At 35.4% G+C, this 21355-nt stretch overlaps 2 protein-coding genes across 6 annotated transcripts; one reads left to right on the top strand and one right to left on the bottom strand.

The window, feature by feature from the left end:
* Nucleotides 1-702: 702 nt before the first annotated feature.
* On the bottom strand, nt 703-14274 carry LOC111794341 (cyclin-C1-1). Of its 2 annotated transcripts, XM_023676295.2 has the most exons (9): nt 14045-14269; nt 13834-13940; nt 10428-10467; nt 8400-8444; nt 5767-5885; nt 5538-5652; nt 4489-4539; nt 3853-4000; nt 703-1069 (listed from the first exon to the last, which is right to left on the bottom strand). In XM_023676295.2, the coding sequence occupies exons 1-9, from the start codon at nt 14074-14076 to the stop codon at nt 965-967; spliced, it is 762 nt and encodes a 253-aa protein (XP_023532063.1). In that variant the 5' UTR covers nt 14077-14269; the 3' UTR covers nt 703-964. The 2 variants fall into 2 exon arrangements, with proteins under 2 accessions (XP_023532063.1, XP_086980237.1); XM_087124111.1 differs by lacking the exon at nt 8400-8444 and having other exon boundaries at nt 14045-14274.
* A 935-nt stretch (nt 14275-15209) lies between these two features.
* Nucleotides 15210-18971, top strand: LOC111794343 (small nuclear ribonucleoprotein SmD1b). 4 transcript variants are annotated; one of them, XM_087124114.1, is made up of 5 exons: nt 15210-15406; nt 15680-15774; nt 15898-15974; nt 18509-18700; nt 18783-18971. In XM_087124114.1, the coding sequence occupies exons 2-5, from the start codon at nt 15761-15763 to the stop codon at nt 18842-18844; spliced, it is 345 nt and encodes a 114-aa protein (XP_086980240.1). In that variant the 5' UTR covers nt 15210-15406; nt 15680-15760; the 3' UTR covers nt 18845-18971. The 4 variants fall into 4 exon arrangements, with proteins under 4 accessions (XP_086980240.1, XP_023532066.1, XP_023532067.1 ...); XM_023676298.2 differs by having other exon boundaries at nt 15660-15774; XM_023676299.2 differs by having other exon boundaries at nt 15617-15774.
* The last annotated feature ends 2384 nt before the right edge of the window (nt 18972-21355 follow it).

The raw sequence follows: 21355 nt of genomic DNA, 5'->3' as shown, positions 1-21355 counted from the left end.
TTTTTCAAATAATAGAAGAGGTTAAGTTAAATGAATTTAAGACAACTTTGTAGTAAAAATAAGTCTCAAAACTTGTTCTCTTTTTGTCCTTTCTTAAGAGGATACTATTGGCAATTTTTAACTAGGGTTATATTAAAATAACCCCATTCTCGATTAATTTTATAGTATATTTCTCATAGATTGTTATTATCATTTAAGACAAGTGGGGGAAAATAGTCTATCAATATTTTTCAAATCATAATGAAAATGTTAAATTAACAAATTTGGCACTTCTTTTAAGTAAAAAAAATTTGGCGCTTCTTTTGAGTAAAAAAAAATGTTTCGAACAAGCAATTTTTCATTTCTGAAGGGGTATAATTATCCATTTTCACCATTTTTAAAGCATTGTGGGCATTTCTAAAAAGTACATTTCTAGTTTGAATTCCAACTGTATTGCTCCTTGGCTATTGACCTAAAATTCCGATGATAAAAAATCTATAGAACTTAAATAAAAGATAAGCACATAGCGAAAAAACTGAATAACGGTCAACATTTTCTTATTCATAATAGAAGATGTTAAAAGTTAGATGATTTTTATATATCTTAACAAAAAAGACATGTCCAAACATTCAAACCCATTTTTTTGCCATATTTTAAAAAGGTATTATGACCATTCCTAAAGTTCTCCTTACACGTTTTAGTTTATTAGTATACCGCTCTATATTGTTTCAAACATAAAATCCCCTTCAATGGGTACATCTCTTTTCCTTGTTCAAATGTAACATCTTTTCCTTGTTCAAATGTAACACCTTTTCCTTGACCAAGTTTGCAAAGGCTAAGAAATATCCATGCACAATATTTTACACCCACAAGTTCCTAAAATTATATTCTAGAATAATATATATTAGCACATTACCATAATAGATAAAAAGGCGGATATCATCACTTACACGATCTATGATAGGAACTGGAAATTGTTTCACATTCATGGCTTCATAGATAGCTTGTTCAGAGCCGAAAGAATTCTCTCTTCAGTAATCATTCGGTGGTTTTCGTAGAAATCCAATATCTCAATAGAGATATTCTTGACCTGCAAGAAAAGAAATTTTAACTATCATGATTTCAAAAGAATGAGTTTCATTTCGAGAATGACTATATCAGCAACAAGATGAACATTCTTATAGAAAAATTTACTAGTACTACGGATGTACATACTCCTATTTAATATTTTATCATATATTATGTCAAAACAGCACGATTGATGACACATTAGAATACGTCTATTGCCTTTCTAGCAAAGAAGTGAAGCTCTGGATTGTAGACTTCTGGAACATCATATTTAATGAATATAAATGCAGCCTTGTTTCAAAACTACCGACTACCTCCAATTCCTCCGTGAAAACTGTTGATGGCTCCTACTAAAAAAGAAAAAATAGTTGGGACAGGTAATCTTTGCAGATTCAAACGTTCAAACCAAGGGAGACCGAACCACTTCAAGATGAGGAGATGGCAAATAGTTAAGGAAAACAAATCTTTAAACGAGAATCCCCAATCCGAAGGTCCTGCTAAAACAATATACGTTTACCATTGCCTAATTTGCAAGAGGCATAGGAATCAAATCGTTTCCAAGATTTGGAGATGCTAATCTATGGACTATCACTGGATGCCACAAAGACGCCTATCCAAGGACTATCATTGGATGCCACAAAGATGCCAATCCATGGACTATCACGTGAGAAATAAAAATGCATCCATCTATCGAGCTACTTAAGAATTTTATCTATCACTGAATGCCACAAAGATGCCAACTTAGAATAACCAGCTAAAGGAAGACCAAGATACTGAGAAAGGTAAGCGACTTAACACCTTACAATTAAGCTTCATTGACTATTAAGAATTTCATCTATCACCCAACGCCACAAAGCTACCAACTTAGGATAACCCGCTAAAGGAAGACCAAGATACTGAAAAAGGTAGATTCTCTACCTTACAATTAAAGAATCATTTTGCTTCAAAACATTAGTAAGCCTTTCAAGCAAGCTCGAGGGAATTGTTTTAGCCTATAAAAAGATTTCTCGAGTTTACATACCTCTCCCTTGGTATATTTTTCCTCAAATCCATGAAGTATATCCATATATACTTCTACTAGATCGCCATTCAGAAATGCATTTTTCACCTCTTATTGAAATAGAGACCAAACTAGATTTGGTACAACAGAAGAAAGTAGCCAAACAATATTAAACTTGGCAACTTGAGCAAAAGTTTCTTGATAGTATTCAACAGTGCGCTTGCCAAAGGGAAAATTTGTTGAGGATCCACATTTCGTTCTTTTCAAGCGCTTGCAACTCCAAGCAGTTGTTTCTCATTAAGGTCTTTGTAAAGCTTCTTCAACCGTGTTAAGAGTTTGTATTTGATCTAAAGGCATTACAAAATCTCTAAAAAGGATGACAATTATTATAAGAAAAGTGATACTAAATAGGATGTTCAGTACATAAGCGAACATCTTTCCTTATAGCAATGGCGTTTTTCATCTTCTACTGTCCCTGGTTTAGGGTTTAGGGTTAGATTCTCAAAGAAGCTAGCTCAAAGAAGGATTAGATTCTCGATTTTGAGCTGATTGTGATATATAAAAGACTTGATCATAGTAAGGATATCTACTTCATCATAATAAGAATATATAGGTGTGCATGAAGGGAATTGAGGAATGCAGTCCTAATTTTGAGATTCATATCATGAAGTACAAGATTGCAAAAAAGAAAATAGGGGATTTTCAAAAAAGGTGACATACATGGTATGGAAAAATTGGCAAGTTGGAGGATAATAGCATTAGTATCCTTCTTGTAAGGTGTGAGTACCCTAGAAAGATGCATTTCATGGATCATCATCAAGTTTTCCATGGTTAGATATTAGTTAAAACTATACACCCAAATAATTTTAGTGGTAGTTAAGACAAAGATGAGATGTAGGATATAGAGTAAGCAGCTTTGTAAGGGTGCGTTGAAGCCAAGAATTCGAGAGGGCATACAATTTAGGAGATATGTGGCCGTTAGAATGACTTCTCCCAAATAAACTTTCGGAACATGTGAAGTGAACATTAAAGAACAGGCTAAATCAGGATGACGATTTTTGCATTCAACCACACCATTTGTTGGGGTGTCTCAACAACATAAGAGTTTTGATGAACAATGGCATGAGAATGAAAGACTTGGAATAACAAGCAGCATTAACAGTTTTAAGTACTTTGATGTTGACTTGAAACTAATTTGGGATCATTTTATGAAAGACTTGGAATAACAAGCAAGTCTCTGATTTTATCTTTCATAAGAAATGTTCAGCTGAAATGAGTGTGAGAGTCGGAACCATCGTGCCCCAATGACATTCTTTACCCTTGAAGGTCCCAAATACTGCCACGAATAATGGAGAAAGGTGTGGAGGGTGTATACAAATAAGGAGAAAGATGAGAGCGTGTGTGTTTGAGAGTTGACACACTTCACATTGAAAGGACTGGCTCTTTTTATTGACCTAATTTTGAAGACTTGAATAACAAGTTGGATGTTGAAGAAGTTAATAGCATTCTTGTAAATAGCATCTTAGGAAGTTAGATTTGTTATTTTTTTTCATGACAGTCTTTGATCTCTGAAGTATAGGACTAATTAGATTTGTTAACCTTTTCAGCCTTTTTTGTTCTTCTTCTTTTTATTTATTTATTTATCAAGGTATAATCCTTAGTTGTAAATGATAGGAAAAAATATCTCTCTCAACTAACTACAACAGACAACAAACTCAACACGTGGTTCTGACAACAGAAAGTCAATTGACTCACCACATTCACAATTAAAACTTGGGAAGAAATTTAGCTCTCGATAGACTCACCACGTTCATATCAACATGAAGTTCTTCAAACCATGCAGTTGTGTCCTTCTCTCTTAGTACGCTAGCAATATATATGCAAGCCAAAGCTATCAAATAGGGTGGATGTACAAGAAGTAGATCCATCTTGTAGGTGTCGTTCACAAGCCCCCTATACAATTGGAACGCAATCATTACATTTTCTTGGAATTAGCTGTGTTAAATAATACAAAATATCAAACTTCAAGGACATTGCTGTAGAAACCACATGCATGACAGCTGGAAAATGTATAAATTACATTTGGAAAGATAAGGCTGATTGCATACGAAATACTATTCCCGTTATAAAAAAATACAACAGGTAGATGAGCAAAAAAACATACTTACAGACAAAATTATTAATAAAACTGCCCGAAACCAATGACGTAGTCCTTGTACTTTTTAATAATGTGTTCATTTTCATGCATTTGTAACAAATGACTTTTACTTATTCGTAATAGAAGGAAAAGGTTCTGATAAGTTACATACACAAAAATTCACTAATGTACAAGCTTTTATGCTCGAACTTTTATCAACTTTGAAACAAAGTATGACAAGAAAAAGAAGAGTTGAAAGACAAGCAGAAGTTTTTTAAATAATGCATCTATCATATGCCCTTACCAAGTCAATTGAGTCATACTTATGTCATTCAGGCCTGCATCTGGGAGCAACCTGCCATTTTATTTTTTTGGGGCAGGGGGAAGGGGGAGAGAGAGAGAGGGATTAGGGTATATGAAATTTAGACATACGGATTCTAAATATAGATCAAAGGCAAATAGAAACCAAAACTTAACAAAAAGCACAAGAAGGATTAGTATAAACCAAAGAAATCAAGGTTGAAAGTAGGTTTTCTCTAACAGGTTTGGTTTGGAGATGTTTCTTTGTAGACTACAATTTGTCTTTCCCATTTGTAAAGCATTAATTTTCTTTTCTAGGTAACGTGGGGTAATTTCCAAGAACCCTTTTGGGTTACCAAGCTTCTTTTGACTTATATACACATATATACATATTAGAATACTATCACAAATGAGGGTGGGGTGATTTGAATCAATGACCTTAATGTAAAACTTCAAAGGGGTTATTTTATTATTCAATGATCAGCCCAAAGCAGCTAGGATGTTAAGTTTAATCGGCTAAAAACGGCCATAACAAACCAACCAGCTCTTAACTAACCTAACAACTTTAAACTAACTTAAAAAAACACCCGTAAACAGAAGATACATTAATAAGAGTTGCTCTTTATGCTAATATATTTTTCACACCTAAAGAGATCAGCTATATACAGCAAACGGAATAAACAAAAGTGATAATTAGAAAGAAAAGAAAGGAAGAGGGTACATCGACCCCTCTCAATGGAAGCTAAATAAATACATACACAAACTCTCAACCATAGAGTCGAAGATAACTCTTTGAGAGGATATCATGTTGACCTAGGACCTATTTGACACAAAATCCAAGTTTAAGAACTCTAATAGACACTTTTTAACACTCAATGTTATTAGACACAACAACAAAAGTATGGAGACCCATAGACACTCCTACAAGTTTTCAAGACCAAATTTGTAATTTAACCTTTTCTTTTCTAATTTCTTTTCAAAAAATTAAAAAGTTATGCTTCCTTTTCGGAAAGAATAAAAATACATAATGCAAGTGTGAATTAAATTACTTACTGAGACAAAGCTCGATAAGGGTGGAATACCACCAAATAATAGTCGAGGGCTTCTAAAATCTTCATTTCCATTTCCAGTATGTGTTTAATCTCATACTTATGTTTATCATCAGACTCTGTAAGGCAAGAACCAAAGATATTAACTATTTCACATGCCACCAGTACCCAGGGCATCTTTTAATGAGCGGAAGCAAATAATAGTGTAGTATACTAAAAGAGTAAATGATTACGTATTTTTTTAAGGTAAAAGACCAGGAGTCTAGCTTGCACCGTGCTTTCTTCTGCTTTTGAAGCCAAATGTAGGCAGGCTGGGGTCACTAATCGTGGATCATATTCTGTCATACTCTTTCTAAAAAGAGTCAATTACAAACAACTGCATTAATGCACTTCATGAAAAACTGAGAGAGATTTATGCACTATATTAAACAGAAAAGCTATTGAATTAAGAAAAAATGGAAATAACAAGAGAAAAGAATGAATTTGTCCGTTAATCAGAATTCTCACTAAAATAAATTGAACAGAGAGTTGCTAGTAGTAAAAAATAGTTTGGAACGATTCTTGAAGTAGCTAAAAGAGTTGTCTATCATCACAGAAATAAAATTAGCAAAAAGAAGAAAGATGAAAAGAGAATAATGAAAAGAGGTCGAAAGAAATATTTTCTATAATAAATATTCAATGAATTTTTTATTTTAATTGAGAAACTGACCTTCAATCGAGAAAAATGACAAAAGAACCAGCTAAAACAAACAAACAGTAACCTAAAAAAGAAGCAAAACAGGAACAAACCTAATGAAACAAGAGAGGGCTCCAATTCAAAAGAAAAATGTTGCCCAAAGTGAGACATTAAATCAAGCAAGTGTTGGAAGGTCAAGAGTATGTAGTCCACCTATTGATTATTGACCCTTGTTAAATTATTAATCAACCCACAAGCTTAAGCTGATGGGTTATGGTAAATTTAAATATATCAACAATCCAACAAGTAGAAATCAATATTGATTGGGAAGAAAATGACATTACAGGGATTCAAACTCAAGACATCCTACTATGATACCATGTCAAATCTCCCAAATATTAAGAAGGGTGGTTTTTGGGTTTGATAGGAATGAAAACCCTAGGTTCAAATGGTTTTACGGTGGCCTTTTTTTTAGGATGATTGAGAATGTTTTATGAACAATAAACAAAAAAATTCATTGATGAAATGAGAAGAGACTAATGCCCAAAAATACAAAATCTGTAAGGGACTGAACAGATAACAAAAAGAAAGTGCAAACAAGAACATCTTAAAAGAAAGATAAAAACATTCCAATTAAACCAGTGCTCCCCTCCCAAGTTATTTGCAGTAATTGGGTTTTATTGAGGATGGTCTATGAAAAGGGTTTTTCTTTTCTTTTTCTTTTTCTTTCTTCTATGAGAAAGGAATTCTAAACAAATTCCTGAATGAGACCTCTGACTGTCTCGTGCCCAAGAAGAAAAATTGGGCAAGGGTGAAGAATTTTAGACCTATTAGTATAGTGATCAGTGTCCATAAGTGTTGACACAAGTTTCTCTCTATGTTCAACGAATCTAAGGTATTCTCCTCCGATTTGAAGGTCAATATTCATTGGCTTCAATGTCCCTTTTATTATGATCTAATGCGATCAAAGCTCCTGTTGGATCTATGGTTGGAATTTGAGATTCTTTAAGGATAAGTTTCTTCCTTGAGCTGCCAGCTTTGATTTTGCTAGTTTGAAAGCTTCTTCATTGTGTTCTCAATCCAAGTGCTTTTCTTTGTTAGGTATTGATCTTAATTTTGTTTTCCCTTTGTGATGAGCTTTATGCTCTTATTTTCACTCCCAGGTAAGTTTGAGCATTAGTCTCTTTTTATTTCATCAATGAGAAGTTTTGTACTTTGTTAAAACAAAATAAGGAGATTCTCCCTAAGACAATATCCAAGTTCCAAAGGGCCTTTATAGATGTAGACAAATTTTGGACTAGGCTATTATTGTCAACAAGGCCATTGAGGATTATGGAAGTTGTAAGCATGAAGAATTGATCTTTAAGGTCGATTTTGAAAAAACTTATGATCATGTGGATCAGGATTTTTTGGAAGAAAAATTTTGGCTACAAATGGAGATCTTGGATCTCGAGATGTATCAAGTCCATAGAGGTAGATTTGTGCATCGAGGAGTTTGAGACAAGGTAATCCTCTCTCTTACCCGTTTTTTCAAGTGGAAAATATTTTGAGTAGTTTGGTTTCAAGGGTAGAGAACAACCTTCTTCAAGAATTTCAGGCAGGAAGAGATAAGCTTCTCTTATCCTATCTCTTGTTAGCTAACAACATAATCTTTTCTGTGCAGGTAAGGACGAGGCTTTTTATTAATCTCATCCTCATTCTGTCTATTTTCTAATTGATATATGATCTGATAGTTTGGCTCCTTTTTTGGGGCTGTCTTTTTGTTTTCCTTTACATTCTTCTATTCCTTCTCAATGACAGCATGAATTCAAATGTAAAAGAGTTAAATAGTTTTGTTTCTTAGCGTAGATTCAACTACAAAGAAGGAAAGACCCCTAGTGCCGTGTAGCAACAATTGCATGAGCTAGACTCACAGATTTCACATGTTGATGGCGATGTAATATTTAGATTAACAAATTCTGTATGCTTTATTTTCATGACTCTTCTCAAACAAAATGTTAAGGATAGATATTGAAGGACAAGATCGGCTCTCTTTCCTCATCTTGGAAGAGATATATGTAAACATTAAAACCTCAGTGTACTTGAGACCATTTCTGATTACAAAATTCGAGATTGATCTCAAACTAAAACAACAGATAAGAGTCAATGGCTTGATGAATTTTTCCATTCTGCGACAGAATTCTACTATACCTGGTATAAACACGTCTCATATATGTAATAGCAGTTGCAATAACCCTGGAAAAACGATTAAACACAAAAACAATAACTTATCAAAGAAAACAATTTAGAAAATTAAGCCAAGTGAATTTCCATTGGAAAACATGAACTAGTTTATGACAAAAGCTAAAATAACAATGACGATGTGTTTCTCATTGAAAATAGAGAAAGAAAGACTTACATATGTTTATGTATGAATCAAGTTGAATAGTATTAAATATCAATGTGTACAAAACAAAAGGGAAAATTCAAGAGCACCTCTTCCCTGCAGCTAATCATTGCACCACTTCCCTCCAGCTAATCACTCCCCCAGTAGCCTTCCTTCCACCCCTTTTTACTATCTTATTAAAAAAAAAATAGTAACCAATTCCCTAGATTCTCTTGCCCTCATAACTACTACTCAGATTCCTTACATAAAAGATATTTCTGGAGGACAAAAAGGGGCCACACATTTTATCAAAAAAAGGACAATGAAATCATTCGGTATGATTCTTGACACTACTTACGCAACATAAAACACCGACTAGAAGACATGTTGGAATGAGCATGTCTTTTCTAGTCACATTGAAGTTTGTTTGATGGTTCCATAACCATGGGTTCCAATGTACGACATCTATGGACCAACTAAACCAATGACCCATTGAGACGCCCTTTGATGAATCTCCAGCCATGGCAGCTAATAAGTTCTCCACCAACAAATTTTGATTTTGTCCTCATCAAATGAGTCATTATTTCTATAAAAAGACCCTACTTCTTCTCATTCTCCCTCATGTTGTGAGGATAAGTTAGATGTTGAATCAATTGTCAGCATGAACAGTGTGGAGTCTACCTTGCTGCCCATAGAAAACAAGAGTGATGATATTGTAGTTGAGGACTCTTATTTTGAAGATCTATTCTTCATTTCAAGAATGTGACAAGTTTATTCAAGCTCATAGCCTTGAGTTTTGAGAAATTTCTCCCATAAATTTGGATGGAAATAATGTTCAAGCATAGTTTTACAGCTCCTTCTCAAAGCCTTTTTTTCATTAGCTTCTCCTCCGCAGCTTTCATCGCTGTTTTTCTCCTAATTTGGTTGGGGTTTTGGCTTTTCTTGTTTTTTCACTCCATTGTTGTTTGTTCCCTCTATCCTTGAAGGTTCTTTAAAGTTTGTTCTAGGTTTATTCTGCTGGAGCTGGTTTGTCTATTGCTTCTTGGTCTTTTGACCTTGTCTTATGAGCGTCCCTAGTGATTTGGTGGCATCTCTTTCAAGTTTTTGTTGGCCTTTTGTGCACATTTCAGTGGGCAGCTTCTGTGTGGGGCTTTTTTCCAAAGGATCTTTAGTTGTTTTGTGAGCTTAATTTCTTGTTTTTTGTGGGAGTTTCCTTTTCTGTCTCTTATTCCTAATTGGGTTGCTATTGTGTTCCTTTTGCTTTTGTTGGTTCTGGGTACATTCACTCCCAAAGCTTGTACAAGCATTAGTTTCTTTTCATTTATTCAATGAAAAATTACATTTCTTGTTTAAAAACAAATGGCAAGAATACCTACTACTTACATTATTGACTAAATACACTCTTCTGACAAACCTTACTAAAGGGGCCAACATTTCTCCTACTTACAAAATATACCCTCTGATACACAATTATCTAACCAGACTAATTCCCTTGTGCACTCCTTGTAAACGTAAAGTTATGAAGGTTTTGCCTATCCTATCACATTTCATTGATAGAATAAGTAAAGATATAGAGGAGAAAATCCTCAAACCCGAGAAAGGAACTTTAGAAAAGACTTCCAGGTCATCCATGGTACAGAAATACAAAGAATTTGTTTTCTTTGTTCTTACAACTTAGCAGTAATACAAGAACTACGAAAAGGAAACCACTGTTGAGTCCATAAAAGAAAAAACGAATAACTCAACATGAATTCATGCATTTTCAAGGAATAATTTCCATGCAATTGTGGACAATATCTTACAAAATTGTGAAACATAATGATATAATAAAGAAATAACCAAACCATGACTACCTTTGTCTAACTTTCACATGTTGAGCCAACTTCAGTATATCTGAAACAAAAGGAAAACAAGAATCAGAGAACAACCTATTCTCTTACTTTTTAAAACAATCTTTTATTTTCATTCATAAAGATAGAAAAATGTACCATAAAAATTTAGGAAGACAAAGAAAAACCAAACTAATAAGAAAATATCTACGAGAAAAGCTTGGTCACTTTCTCCTCCAAAAGTTCTCTTGAGGTTCTTCTTTTTGCCTGTTGTGTAACCCTTTCAAATTCTTTGCATCATAGTGATAGACCCAATTATGCGGCTCTAAATCTAAATAGAACTATGTTTTGGTCCAATACCGCATGCTCTCAAAGAATTTCCTCTAAAATTTTGGTGTTCTATTTACATATTTTTGGACATAAATTACCGTAGGCTTGGATGAGACTAGATTGGTAAAATCTTGACCCTGTGAGTGAAATATAAGACTGTTGCATGCAATTTGTGGGTGCCAAAATTTTGTAGTACCGGTTTTTCGTTACCAGCCCCCATAAACAATCCCATACTCGTATTTGAATTCATTTTTTTCGTGATAAGAAACTGAACTTGAATGGAGAAATGTGAAAAAATATACAAGGGTATACAAAAAAACAAGCCCAGCAAAACTACAAAAATGGGCTCCAATCCAACAAAATTAAACCAAGATCATAAATGCAAAAAGGACTAGTGATGGACGCCTATAAGGAGACATTAAGCCTCACCACCTCCAAATCCCCAGCACGAGATCGCACCACATCTCTAAAATTTCTATTATTCCTCTAGAACCAAACTCCCCACATGGTAGCAAAGAAACTAACATGACACAGAACTATGCCCTTTGAAGAAAAGGTGAATCCAATAGCACCTCCTCAATCATAACGGTAACAATCACCATTCCACATCCAACACAAGCCAAAAAAATCCAGCTATCGAACCTAGAGGGATTAAACAACCTAACACCACCACAATAAATGATGAAGATCCTATACTTGATGCTTATATAGAATGCATCATTGCAAGAAAAATAATGAAAGAAGGATGTTTTAGACACGATCCATAGTGTTGAATCTCCCACATAAAACCTATCAAACAAAAAAAAAAAATTAATTTCCTAAAATTTTAACCTTCCGAGTAGAAAGCTGAAGGGGTATGAGGTGAGGAAAGGACCAATAACAGAAGAAAAAACTGCAACAGAAACCCCAAAGAGAAGAATCCTCATATATGATGGGTATTCCCTCTGATCATAATACTAGAAAGAATTCAGCAACATATTTGAAGACTTGTAGTTCAAAATAATAGTAAGATTTGAGTTGAGATCAACAATTCTTGTAAAATCTTTTATCCAAAAACCTTTTCCTTCCATCGGCAATTTAATATAAAAATTCTTCAATTTCAATCCCAAAAACAAAAAGATATTTCATTCTTTGACCCATCAACTCTTGTAAAAATCCATGAAAGCATTCATCATAATCAAAATACAAAATCAGGCTAGAAAATCTACTCAAATTCTTCCCGAGTCCTCAGAATCTTTTCTTTTTTTGATGAGAAATAAAACTTTTCATTGAATGAATGAAAAAGAGACTTATGCTCAAATGATACAAACTCCATAAACGGAATCGTTGGGATCAAAACAGCAAGTCCGGATTTCCATTGTATTATTGAAAAAAAATTCCTTTCCCATGCATCCTCTAACTACCTGTCAAATCAATCCAAAAGAATACCTTAAGTCTTTCTGACCCAATCCAGTACAAGGCAAAATTACTTGCTTGCCAAGCTAAATGAGTACAGAGCACCTTCGCCCACCCTAGTGATACCCGATGCCCCATTTAGGAAAAGAAGGAACCCTCCCTTGTGAAAAGGTACCCCTCCTCCTCCTGCGATAGGGCGAGAAATCTTCTTTCAACACATATTCCACAATCGTGGACCAAGCTCGTTGTTGAAGACTACCAGCCGAAAGACACCTGTTGAGTGTGGTCTCAAATTTAGAGCTTGAAAAGGGCAGTGTTCTGTACGGAAAACCTAATCTAAGGACCCAATCAGGCTTCCTCACCACTCTCGTGGAGGTCGAATCATATGCATTTATTGGGTTGCATGTCTATGTTTTGCACATATTGTAGTCAAATCTTATTCATCACAATACCAACCATGTTCTCTCGTCTCTTCTTGGGAAAAGGGTAGTCTAATCGATATCCTCTTGTACTTCGATGTGCATTGTTGAATATTCAGTAACATGAGCTTTCTAGTCTTTATTACCAGCAGCCATCATAAGCCAACTAGTTGCTCCAATACCAAAATGGTGTACCCTAAACAACAAAGGAGAGAAGTCTCCAAAAAATCTAATCCAAAATAATTTGTTATGATTCGAAGTAAGTTAAAGAGGTGGCACATCTAAAAAAGAAAAGAAAACAAATCAAGAGGAAAATAAAGAGGTTGGCGCATCAATTCTCTTGCTCTACCAATTTTCCCTTTGAATAATTCAGAGAAACCATATTGGATCTAAGGATCTTTTCCCAGTGGAATCCAATGAATTATATAATTGCGCTCCTACTTTGGTAAATTTCGATCTAAAACTCACAAGCTGAGGAAAGCTTCAAAAGTAGTGTGAATTGAAGCTCGAATCCAAAAGACCATGTAAGGTAAATCCAAAAAAGTGGTTTCTTGTCCTCTATGCACATAAGAGCATAATGTGGAAAAAGAGGAAGGTCGAATTCACTTTGGATTGTGTCATATGTTATTAATGCCACCCAAAAGGAGCTCTCAACATTAATATTTTCACTTTCTTTCAATATCCATTCTTCCAAATCCATTTACTTAAGCTAGAGCCAAGCTTCAAAGCATTTTGACAAATCCCAAAGCCATTAGATGTCTACTTACATTTATCATCACATGGTTGAATCCAAGTACCATTTGTGGGGTTCCAAACTTGACTAATAAAAAGGTCTTCAGTATTGAGGATTGCATAAAGCCTGGGGGTGTAATTGAAATATAATCATTTTGCATTCATCTATTTTCCCTCTAGATTTCTTCTGGGTAAGTTGCTCCTCCACAAAGCCTCCTTTTCTGTGACAGAACTCCAAAGCCATTTGTTTACAGATGAGATGAAGGAAACATTAAAAATCTCTCTTGTTGCCCCCTCCTTTTCGCATTGGGTAAGTAACAGGCTGAAGGAAGATGGGACATTGCCTAGGATCGCTTGCATATTGTCGATAACGTTAGTCCAAAGAACTATCCTACTTTGAAATTAAGAGAAATTTATTGTGTGTTCTACTTAAACTAAGAGAACAGGGGGGGACGGTGGTAACCAATACGAGATCAAAAATCCGTTAATAAACAAAATTTTAAAAAAAAAATAAATGAAGAAGAAGAAGAGGAAGATGCGAAAAGGGTAATTACAATTGGCCATGTGCATCTTAATGAGCTTGAAGTCCTCGAGAGTAATGCCCCTATCTTTATCGAGCGATTGCACCACATCGACCTCCTCTTGGTCCATGAGTTGTTTGCTGTAGGATACATGGGCATAAAGAAATAAAGAACAAGAAAACTGGTACAAGATGTATAAAAGAAAAGAATCGATTTAGCGCGAGGGCATTCTATAGGAGCTTACTAGTGCGATGAAGTCCAGAAATTAGCAGCCATGCTTGAAACAAATTTGCCAAGTTTTGGCTGTCCGCCACCGCAAGGAGTTTTATAGTAGTCGGTGTTCGACGATTGCAGCAACTTCCTGCCGATTCGTTACCGATAGTTGAATTAAAATAATTAATTAATAATTAAATAGCCGACTTTAATCAACTTTTTTCTCGACCAACTGTTGGGTGAAGGAGGGAGATTTTGTAGACCTAAAGCTTCGAACTTGTATGGTTAAAAAAATCAATTTCATTGAAGGATTAGATTGTTTACCACATTTATATAATTATATTAGTGAATTTAGATCTACAAAACTTAGGTTTTTGACTCCATCTCTTCCTTATTTAAGCTAGCTAATTATTTATTGGATTTCGACCACCTCGGGAGAAATTCTTCGAGAGTATCAAAACTCTTTTACAGAGGGCTTTAAGAAAATTATTTACATAGTTACTGGACTGAGCGATTATAAATTCTATCTCATATAATAATGGTTACCGCTTTTCTAATTGAATGTCCTTCCATATTATAATGTTTATCGGACAAACTAGTGGAACTTTGTGTTCACGATCTATTTACCCACTAAAAAATATCTAATTGATAATAGTTAAATAGGGTAATTTTGGGTTAATTTGTGTGCTTTTGACGTGTATTTGTGTTAAAATGGGTAGAATTTGAGGCATTTTAGTAAACGGAAGTAATTAAGATTTTATTGATAAATATGAAAATATTTTGAAGATTGGAGTATAAAGAAGAATATAATGAAATTTGAGTTGAGAAGGAGTCTCAACGTCCACATATACAGTCAAATAAAGAGAAAATTGCGCAGGTATCATCACTAAGGCGTTAGTTTTAGTGTCTCACGGCTACAATCAACACAAAGCTTGATGCTAGAAACAAATGCATATGCATTTTTATCTTCATAATTTTGATGCTAGTTCATCAAACTTACAAAAAAACGCTTTTTTTTTTTTTGTTTTTTTACCCTATCAACTTGCTTTACAAACTTGTCCAATTCGTATCCCAACTCATTACAAGTTTTCTTCCATGCTTGGAACTTCTCTATGTGTTCTATACAATACAATAGTTACAAAGCATTTGAAGTTTATGAACACATAAGTGATAAAATCCAAAGAAAAAAAGATTGCAGTTGATTTATAGCCATGGCAATCGCAAAGAACATGAAAATATGTCACAAACCCTAGTCGTCTGGGTCCCTCCCTTTCTTTTCAGATTTAACGCCTTCTCTGCGCTCCATCTTTTACTACCGCGCAGTGTCGCTGCCGCTTGCATTTCTTGACTTGTTGTCTCACTCCCTTAGATCTTCTTCCTCTCTTGATCTCAGGTACTCTTATCGGTCTCTATCTCTCTCTCTCTCTCTCATCACAGTTTCTTCCCCCCCTTCCATTGACGTGCTGGTTGGCGGGAGAAATTTAATTCCTGTTGTTTTTTTTTTTCTTCACATGTGGGATTGTTGTTGGGGTTGGTAGATAACAACTTGCGTAGTGGTTGTAGTAGTAGTTGGGCCTTGTTTATCTTTCATAAACTTTTTCAGTTTGCTATTTGGAATTGACGATCATCTATAAAATATCTTGCACCCACTTGAAAACACTGTTAGCTTGGACTAGCCTGGTCAGTTGATTATCTTCTTCACACTGTGTTCTACCAAAACCCTACATTTCGTGTTTCCTCCGTTATCATGAAGCTCGTTAGGTATGCCATTTTCTTTTATCTCCTTCAATTCTTCTTTGAAGTTTTTTTTCTTGATTTATTCATTGTTCACAACATTGAATGGTTGTTTTGATGTTAAGAAACTTTGTTTTGATGAATGGACAGGTTTTTAATGAAACTCAATAATGAGACTGTCTCAATCGAGCTTAAAAATGGAACTGTGGTCCATGGCACCATCACAGGTTTCCATCTCTCTTCCACTCGCAACATCCTCTGCATAAAACTTAGAATTAATGTGGCGAAACTAACTTAGATTTAATCTGGTGAGACCCTAGTTTTATGATTTTGCAGGCAAAGCATTTTAAAACTTCAAGTCCAATTCTATTTTCTTCATTATATTCAACTATTATCTGAAGTTGCCTAGCATTTCGGTCCAAAGTATAATTGGAATTTGAACTACACTGTCAATTTTGAGTGGTTTATGAAGTAGCATAGCATTCTTAATATCCTTAAACTACATTGATCCCTATTTGTATTGCTGTTAAATTTGATAATAATGATCTTTCACTAAAACCTATTGCATGCAATAGTAGGGTTACTATTACAAGTCTAAATTAGCTAGCAACCTCTTTTGATCTGAGTGGTAAGAGTCTGAGAGTCTTGTTGAAGGAGGATTTTGACAGCAACTATGCTACTCTGTTGTTTTTTAGGTGAAAAATAAATTTCAATCATCAATAAAATTTAAATAAATCATTGGATACTAGGTGATAAATTAGGGAGGTCAACTACTTCCCTTACTTGATGGGATTACACAAATATTCTTTGACACTCCACCTCTAGCTAAGAAATAGATATCATTCATTCTGAGCTTGGATATTAACTCATGAAGTAGTAAGTTGTAAAGTTTTTTTGTCATCCATCTATCAGATGAAGCTGTGAGAGCACGTAACTTATGCGTACTATCCCTTTGGAGCACTTCAATGGGCGTTACTGGCCTCTCTCATAATCACTTCTCTTGGAGTACTTCCATGGGCGTCACTTGCCTCTCTCGTGCTCTCTCCTCTTAGAGCACTTTCACGGGTGTCGCATGCCTCTTTCTTCTTGTAGCACTTCCACGGGCATCTCTTTCCTCTAGTGTTCTTTCCTCTTAGAGAACATTCAGGAGTGTTGCTTGACTCTCTGGTGCTCTTTCCTCAGGGAGAACTTCCATGGGCATCACTTGCCTCTCTCATGCTCATATGCTTTCTTCTCTTGGAACACTTCTATGCTGTTGCTCGTCTCTCTCGTGCTCATTCCTGTTGGAGCACTTCCATAGGTTTTGTTTGTCTCTCTGTTGCTCACTCCTGTTGGGGCACTTCCATAGGTTGCTTGCCTATCTCGTGCTCTCTCCTGTTAGAGCACTTCCACGAGCATCGCTCACCTCTCTCGTGCTCACTGCGATTATTGGCGGTACTGTCATTAATGTTGGCGGCTCATGCGACAGTGGAATACAGTGGCTGTTGGCGTGAGTGGGCAGTAGTGGACTTGATGTGATAGTGGTTTGAGGGCATTCTTGCGGCTTGGAAGCAAAAGCAGAAAGTTGGACTTACGCCTTTGCAATGGTGACCTTGCGGGACTGTGATACTCGATTGTGTGAGTTACTGTGATATACTCGGTTGAAAGCAAGAAGTAGAGCAGCGAATGGTTGGTTACTGTAATGCACAGAAGGTCGGCAACTAAGAAGGCTCTGAATGAAACTTATCACGATGGATTATCAGTGGTTATGAAGGTTTCACCGATTGAGTTAGTGGTTAGTTTTAGGCTCTGATACCATGTTGCAAAGTCTAAATTAGCTAGTAACTTCTTTTGATTTGAGCAACAAAGATAGAGTCTTATTGTCGGAGGATTTTGATGGCAGTTACGCTTTGATACCATTTGCAAGTCTTAATTAGCTTGTTATTGTTTTCGAAGTAACATTAAATCTAAATAAATCCCAGGATACTAGGTGAAAAATTGGGGAGGTTAACTACTTCTCTTATTTAATGGGATTACACAAATATTCTTCAACACTCCCCCTCAAGCTGAGAAATAGATATCATTCTTTCTCAGCTTAGACGCTAACTCATGAATTACACAATATCTCTTAAGGCTAATTCTTCGACAACTACTTTAAAGTTTAGTATGTGACTAGTGCACAACTCCCTGACCTATAGAGGCTTCTAGATTTTTCAAAGATATGTTTCACAGAGGAACATTGCAATTGTCTTTACCTCATCTCTCTCCCCCAACCTCTGCCTTTCCACATCGATCATGGATCACCTAGTCTCCATCAAGCTTTCTAGCAAAAGTAGAAAGGACTAACCCTCCCCATTCCTCCATGATTGAAAGAAGGCTCTAGACCATTGAGATTGGCGATAGATAGGCTCTCGAGCACAATTGAGTTTACATAATTAACCACTCAGTGAGTTTGCCCGTTCTGAGACTCTTGAGGCAATTAGAATATTATAATTTTAGTTGGTTACATCTTCTGTTGGAGAATTTTTTTTCACTCGAGACAACTAGCATCCGTCTATAAAACAATATGTTTGCACAAATACTTCTGAAACATATGTTATTTAGATGACTTGCATAGAGAGGGAGACTAACACCAGATCGCACCGCAGCTGCTAAGTTTAGATATTGTAATATTCGATCACATTGCATGACCGTAAAGTAGATTCTGCACGTATTCTTTTTACTTTCTGTTAAGTTCTGGTCAAGTATAGTTCTGACAGGATAATTTTCTTGTATTACTTAGGTGTGGATATTAGCATGAATACACATTTGAAGGCTGTGAAACTTACCCTAAAGGGGAAAAATCCCATTACCATGGATCATTTAAGTGTGAGGGGTAACAGCATCAGATATTATATTCTCCCTGACAGCTTGAATCTCGAGACTTTACTTGTTGAAGAGACAACCAGGGTCAAGCCCAAGAAACCAACTGCAGGTATGCGTTGTTCTTGTATTCTGGCTTGTGCATCAATCCCTGCAACTGCTTATGTATTTGTTTTCCTCTTCTGCAACTGTAGGGAAGCCTTTGGGACGGGGGCGTGGACGGGGGCGGGGGCGTGGTCGGGGGCGAGGGCGCTAGACTAGCTGCAGCTTCAATTTTTGTGCCATGTAGTCTTGCCATGTATTTCTGGAAGTTTATAAAATTAGTGAAGTGGAGAATGACAATTCACTGTTTTTTTTAATGATTGATGAAGCTTTGCTGTGTATTCTTGTGCCTGGTCCGCCCCTACTGTTATTTCTACTCGAGTCATTTTTGCCTTCTTTCTTTCACTTATTCGACAACCACTCTTCGTAGGGTAGTAGGGGCTGTTTGGATCTCTTTCGCATTTCCCTTCCCTACCTCTCGCCTATTGCCAGATTCAATGCCCAATCGTTCAGATCTGTAGGTGTTTGCTTAGATCCACACATCAGGTCTCGCAATTACAATCCTTTCCGCATTTTTTATTTTTGGATTAGATTGGTTGACTAAATGCATAACCTTCAGCCATAAAATTGATGGCTTCAAAGCCTCAGGATCTAGGGAAGTCTATTTGTTGGGGAATGCGAATATGCACAACCGACAACAAAGCTACCGCCAAGTATGACTTTTCCCTCGAATCATCTTCTATGCCGAAACCACAAAATAGATCCATTTCTTTTTCAAGACTAGTTAAGAAATCTACAATCTGGTGGGGATTTGAGAGTGATCACCCTTTTGAGATGTGATGTGATGACAAGTAGCAAAAGGATTCAACTCTTTAGACAATCCTCATCTTCTTCATCATCAGATGCTAATAACTCTTTTGGAATAAGGAATAATTTCATCATAAAACTTGCATTTAATGGCGCAACCCCTAATCTCCACGTCTCACAAAGAGATGGATAACTGAACAACCTCTATCCTTTTAGATCTTTTAGATGACTAAACAACATTTTTTGGATCAAAATGTTTTATAAAGTATAGTATGATAAAAAAGGAATTCTCCCAAGAAAAAATAAATAAATAAAATGTTATCATAGATGCACTATAATATCAAAACTTTAGTATAAAATACTAATCTAAAAAACAATAACTAGTTGAATTGTACCAAACTAACTATTGGTGTGACTTCTTCTATTTAGCAAGCTTATATCATCTCATCATTTCAATAACTTCTATTTAGTAAGCCTATATCAACGGTTACAATTGGAATATCGTAGGTAAAATTGGATTATGTAAAGCCGAACACAATAATGTTAGGCCAAAGCAAGCTTAGGAGAACCTTGTTGAGCACTCATTGTTGGAGTGCCTATGAACCGGTTGAATGAAATTGCTGCGTTGTATGGTTAACGTGTATTTTATGCCTGTGTTATTACATGTGTATGTGATAACTATATGACTATGCATGTTTTGTTTGATATATCATACTTCCATACATGCAAATCTCATTACCGTGTGTATGACTTTCACGGTATTGTGAATTGAAATACATTATAAAGTATGTAAGAAATATAATGATTATGTATGATAGCATTGTATAGAATGTATGTCATGATAACATGGAAGTATTGTATGCATCATCCTAAGAATGTATGATTTGTATGCGTAGACTCATGCATGTTATATGTACATTGAACATGGATTACTTCCCCTCATATGTTAATATGGATGTATACATATATAAATGATTTAAGGTCCTATTTCTTTCCGTAGTTCAGCTGCGAGAGAGCGTGTAAGCCTATATGCAGACATAGAGTTTACAAAAGTATGGTATTTGCTTAATGGGTCCACGTGCATTTACGTGAGTCATGTATATAGAAGTACTATGTATCCAAATCCACTTGTAAATAAAATTTGAACCTAAGTTTATACCTATGATTTTATTTTACGTCCCATAAATACAATTATTACCTGAGAAAGTTAATGTAGTTTGTCAAAAAAAAAAAAAAAAAAGTGTTATACTAAAAAACTGATGAGTAATTATAATATGAAAAATCATGTCTTTTTTGGTTGTAGAGATTTATGAGCGAGTGAAATAAAAAATGTGATTAAAAAGTTGGTCTGAAATTTAAAAATAATAAAATTGGGACAAACTCTTAGCGTAAATGTAGACAAATGAGGAAGGGAAGATGTGCGGATTTGATTATTAAAAAAGAAAGAGAAAAAGCACGGAAGAGAAGGTATCGGATCCAATTTGTGTGCATAGATATCTTTTTTTTACAATCCGAACCGACGAGATAGGACAGTGAAATATGTCAGAGTTTGGGATCTTATGCATAAATGACATTAAACAGCTGTTGGCCATATAGACTCTGCTACACCCCGGCCCCACCTACAAAATCCAAGATCTTTTCTCTCTCGGATCTTATGCATATCATAATTCAACCTGTTTAAATGAAATTCTTAAATTTTTCATTCTCTTATTTGTTCTGGTAGATACAATAGGGAACGGTAGAAGTGTGAGTATGAAAGAAAGTTGAGATGATAGTTGTCAAAGAAGGAATGAAGATTCCATTCCAGATTAGCTCCGACTTAAGATGCACCAATTAATATGCCAGAACAGAGAAGGTCCAGTTAATAGATTTTAAGAGATTCCTGTTAATGAAATACTAAGATTGATAATTTTGAGGA

Source organism: Cucurbita pepo, chromosome 5 (genome assembly GCF_057944985.1).
Source record: "Cucurbita pepo subsp. pepo isolate OVF chromosome 5, ASM5794498v1, whole genome shotgun sequence".
Lineage (NCBI taxonomy): Eukaryota > Viridiplantae > Streptophyta > Magnoliopsida > Cucurbitales > Cucurbitaceae > Cucurbita > Cucurbita pepo.
This window is presented reverse-complemented; position numbering and strand designations above follow the sequence as displayed.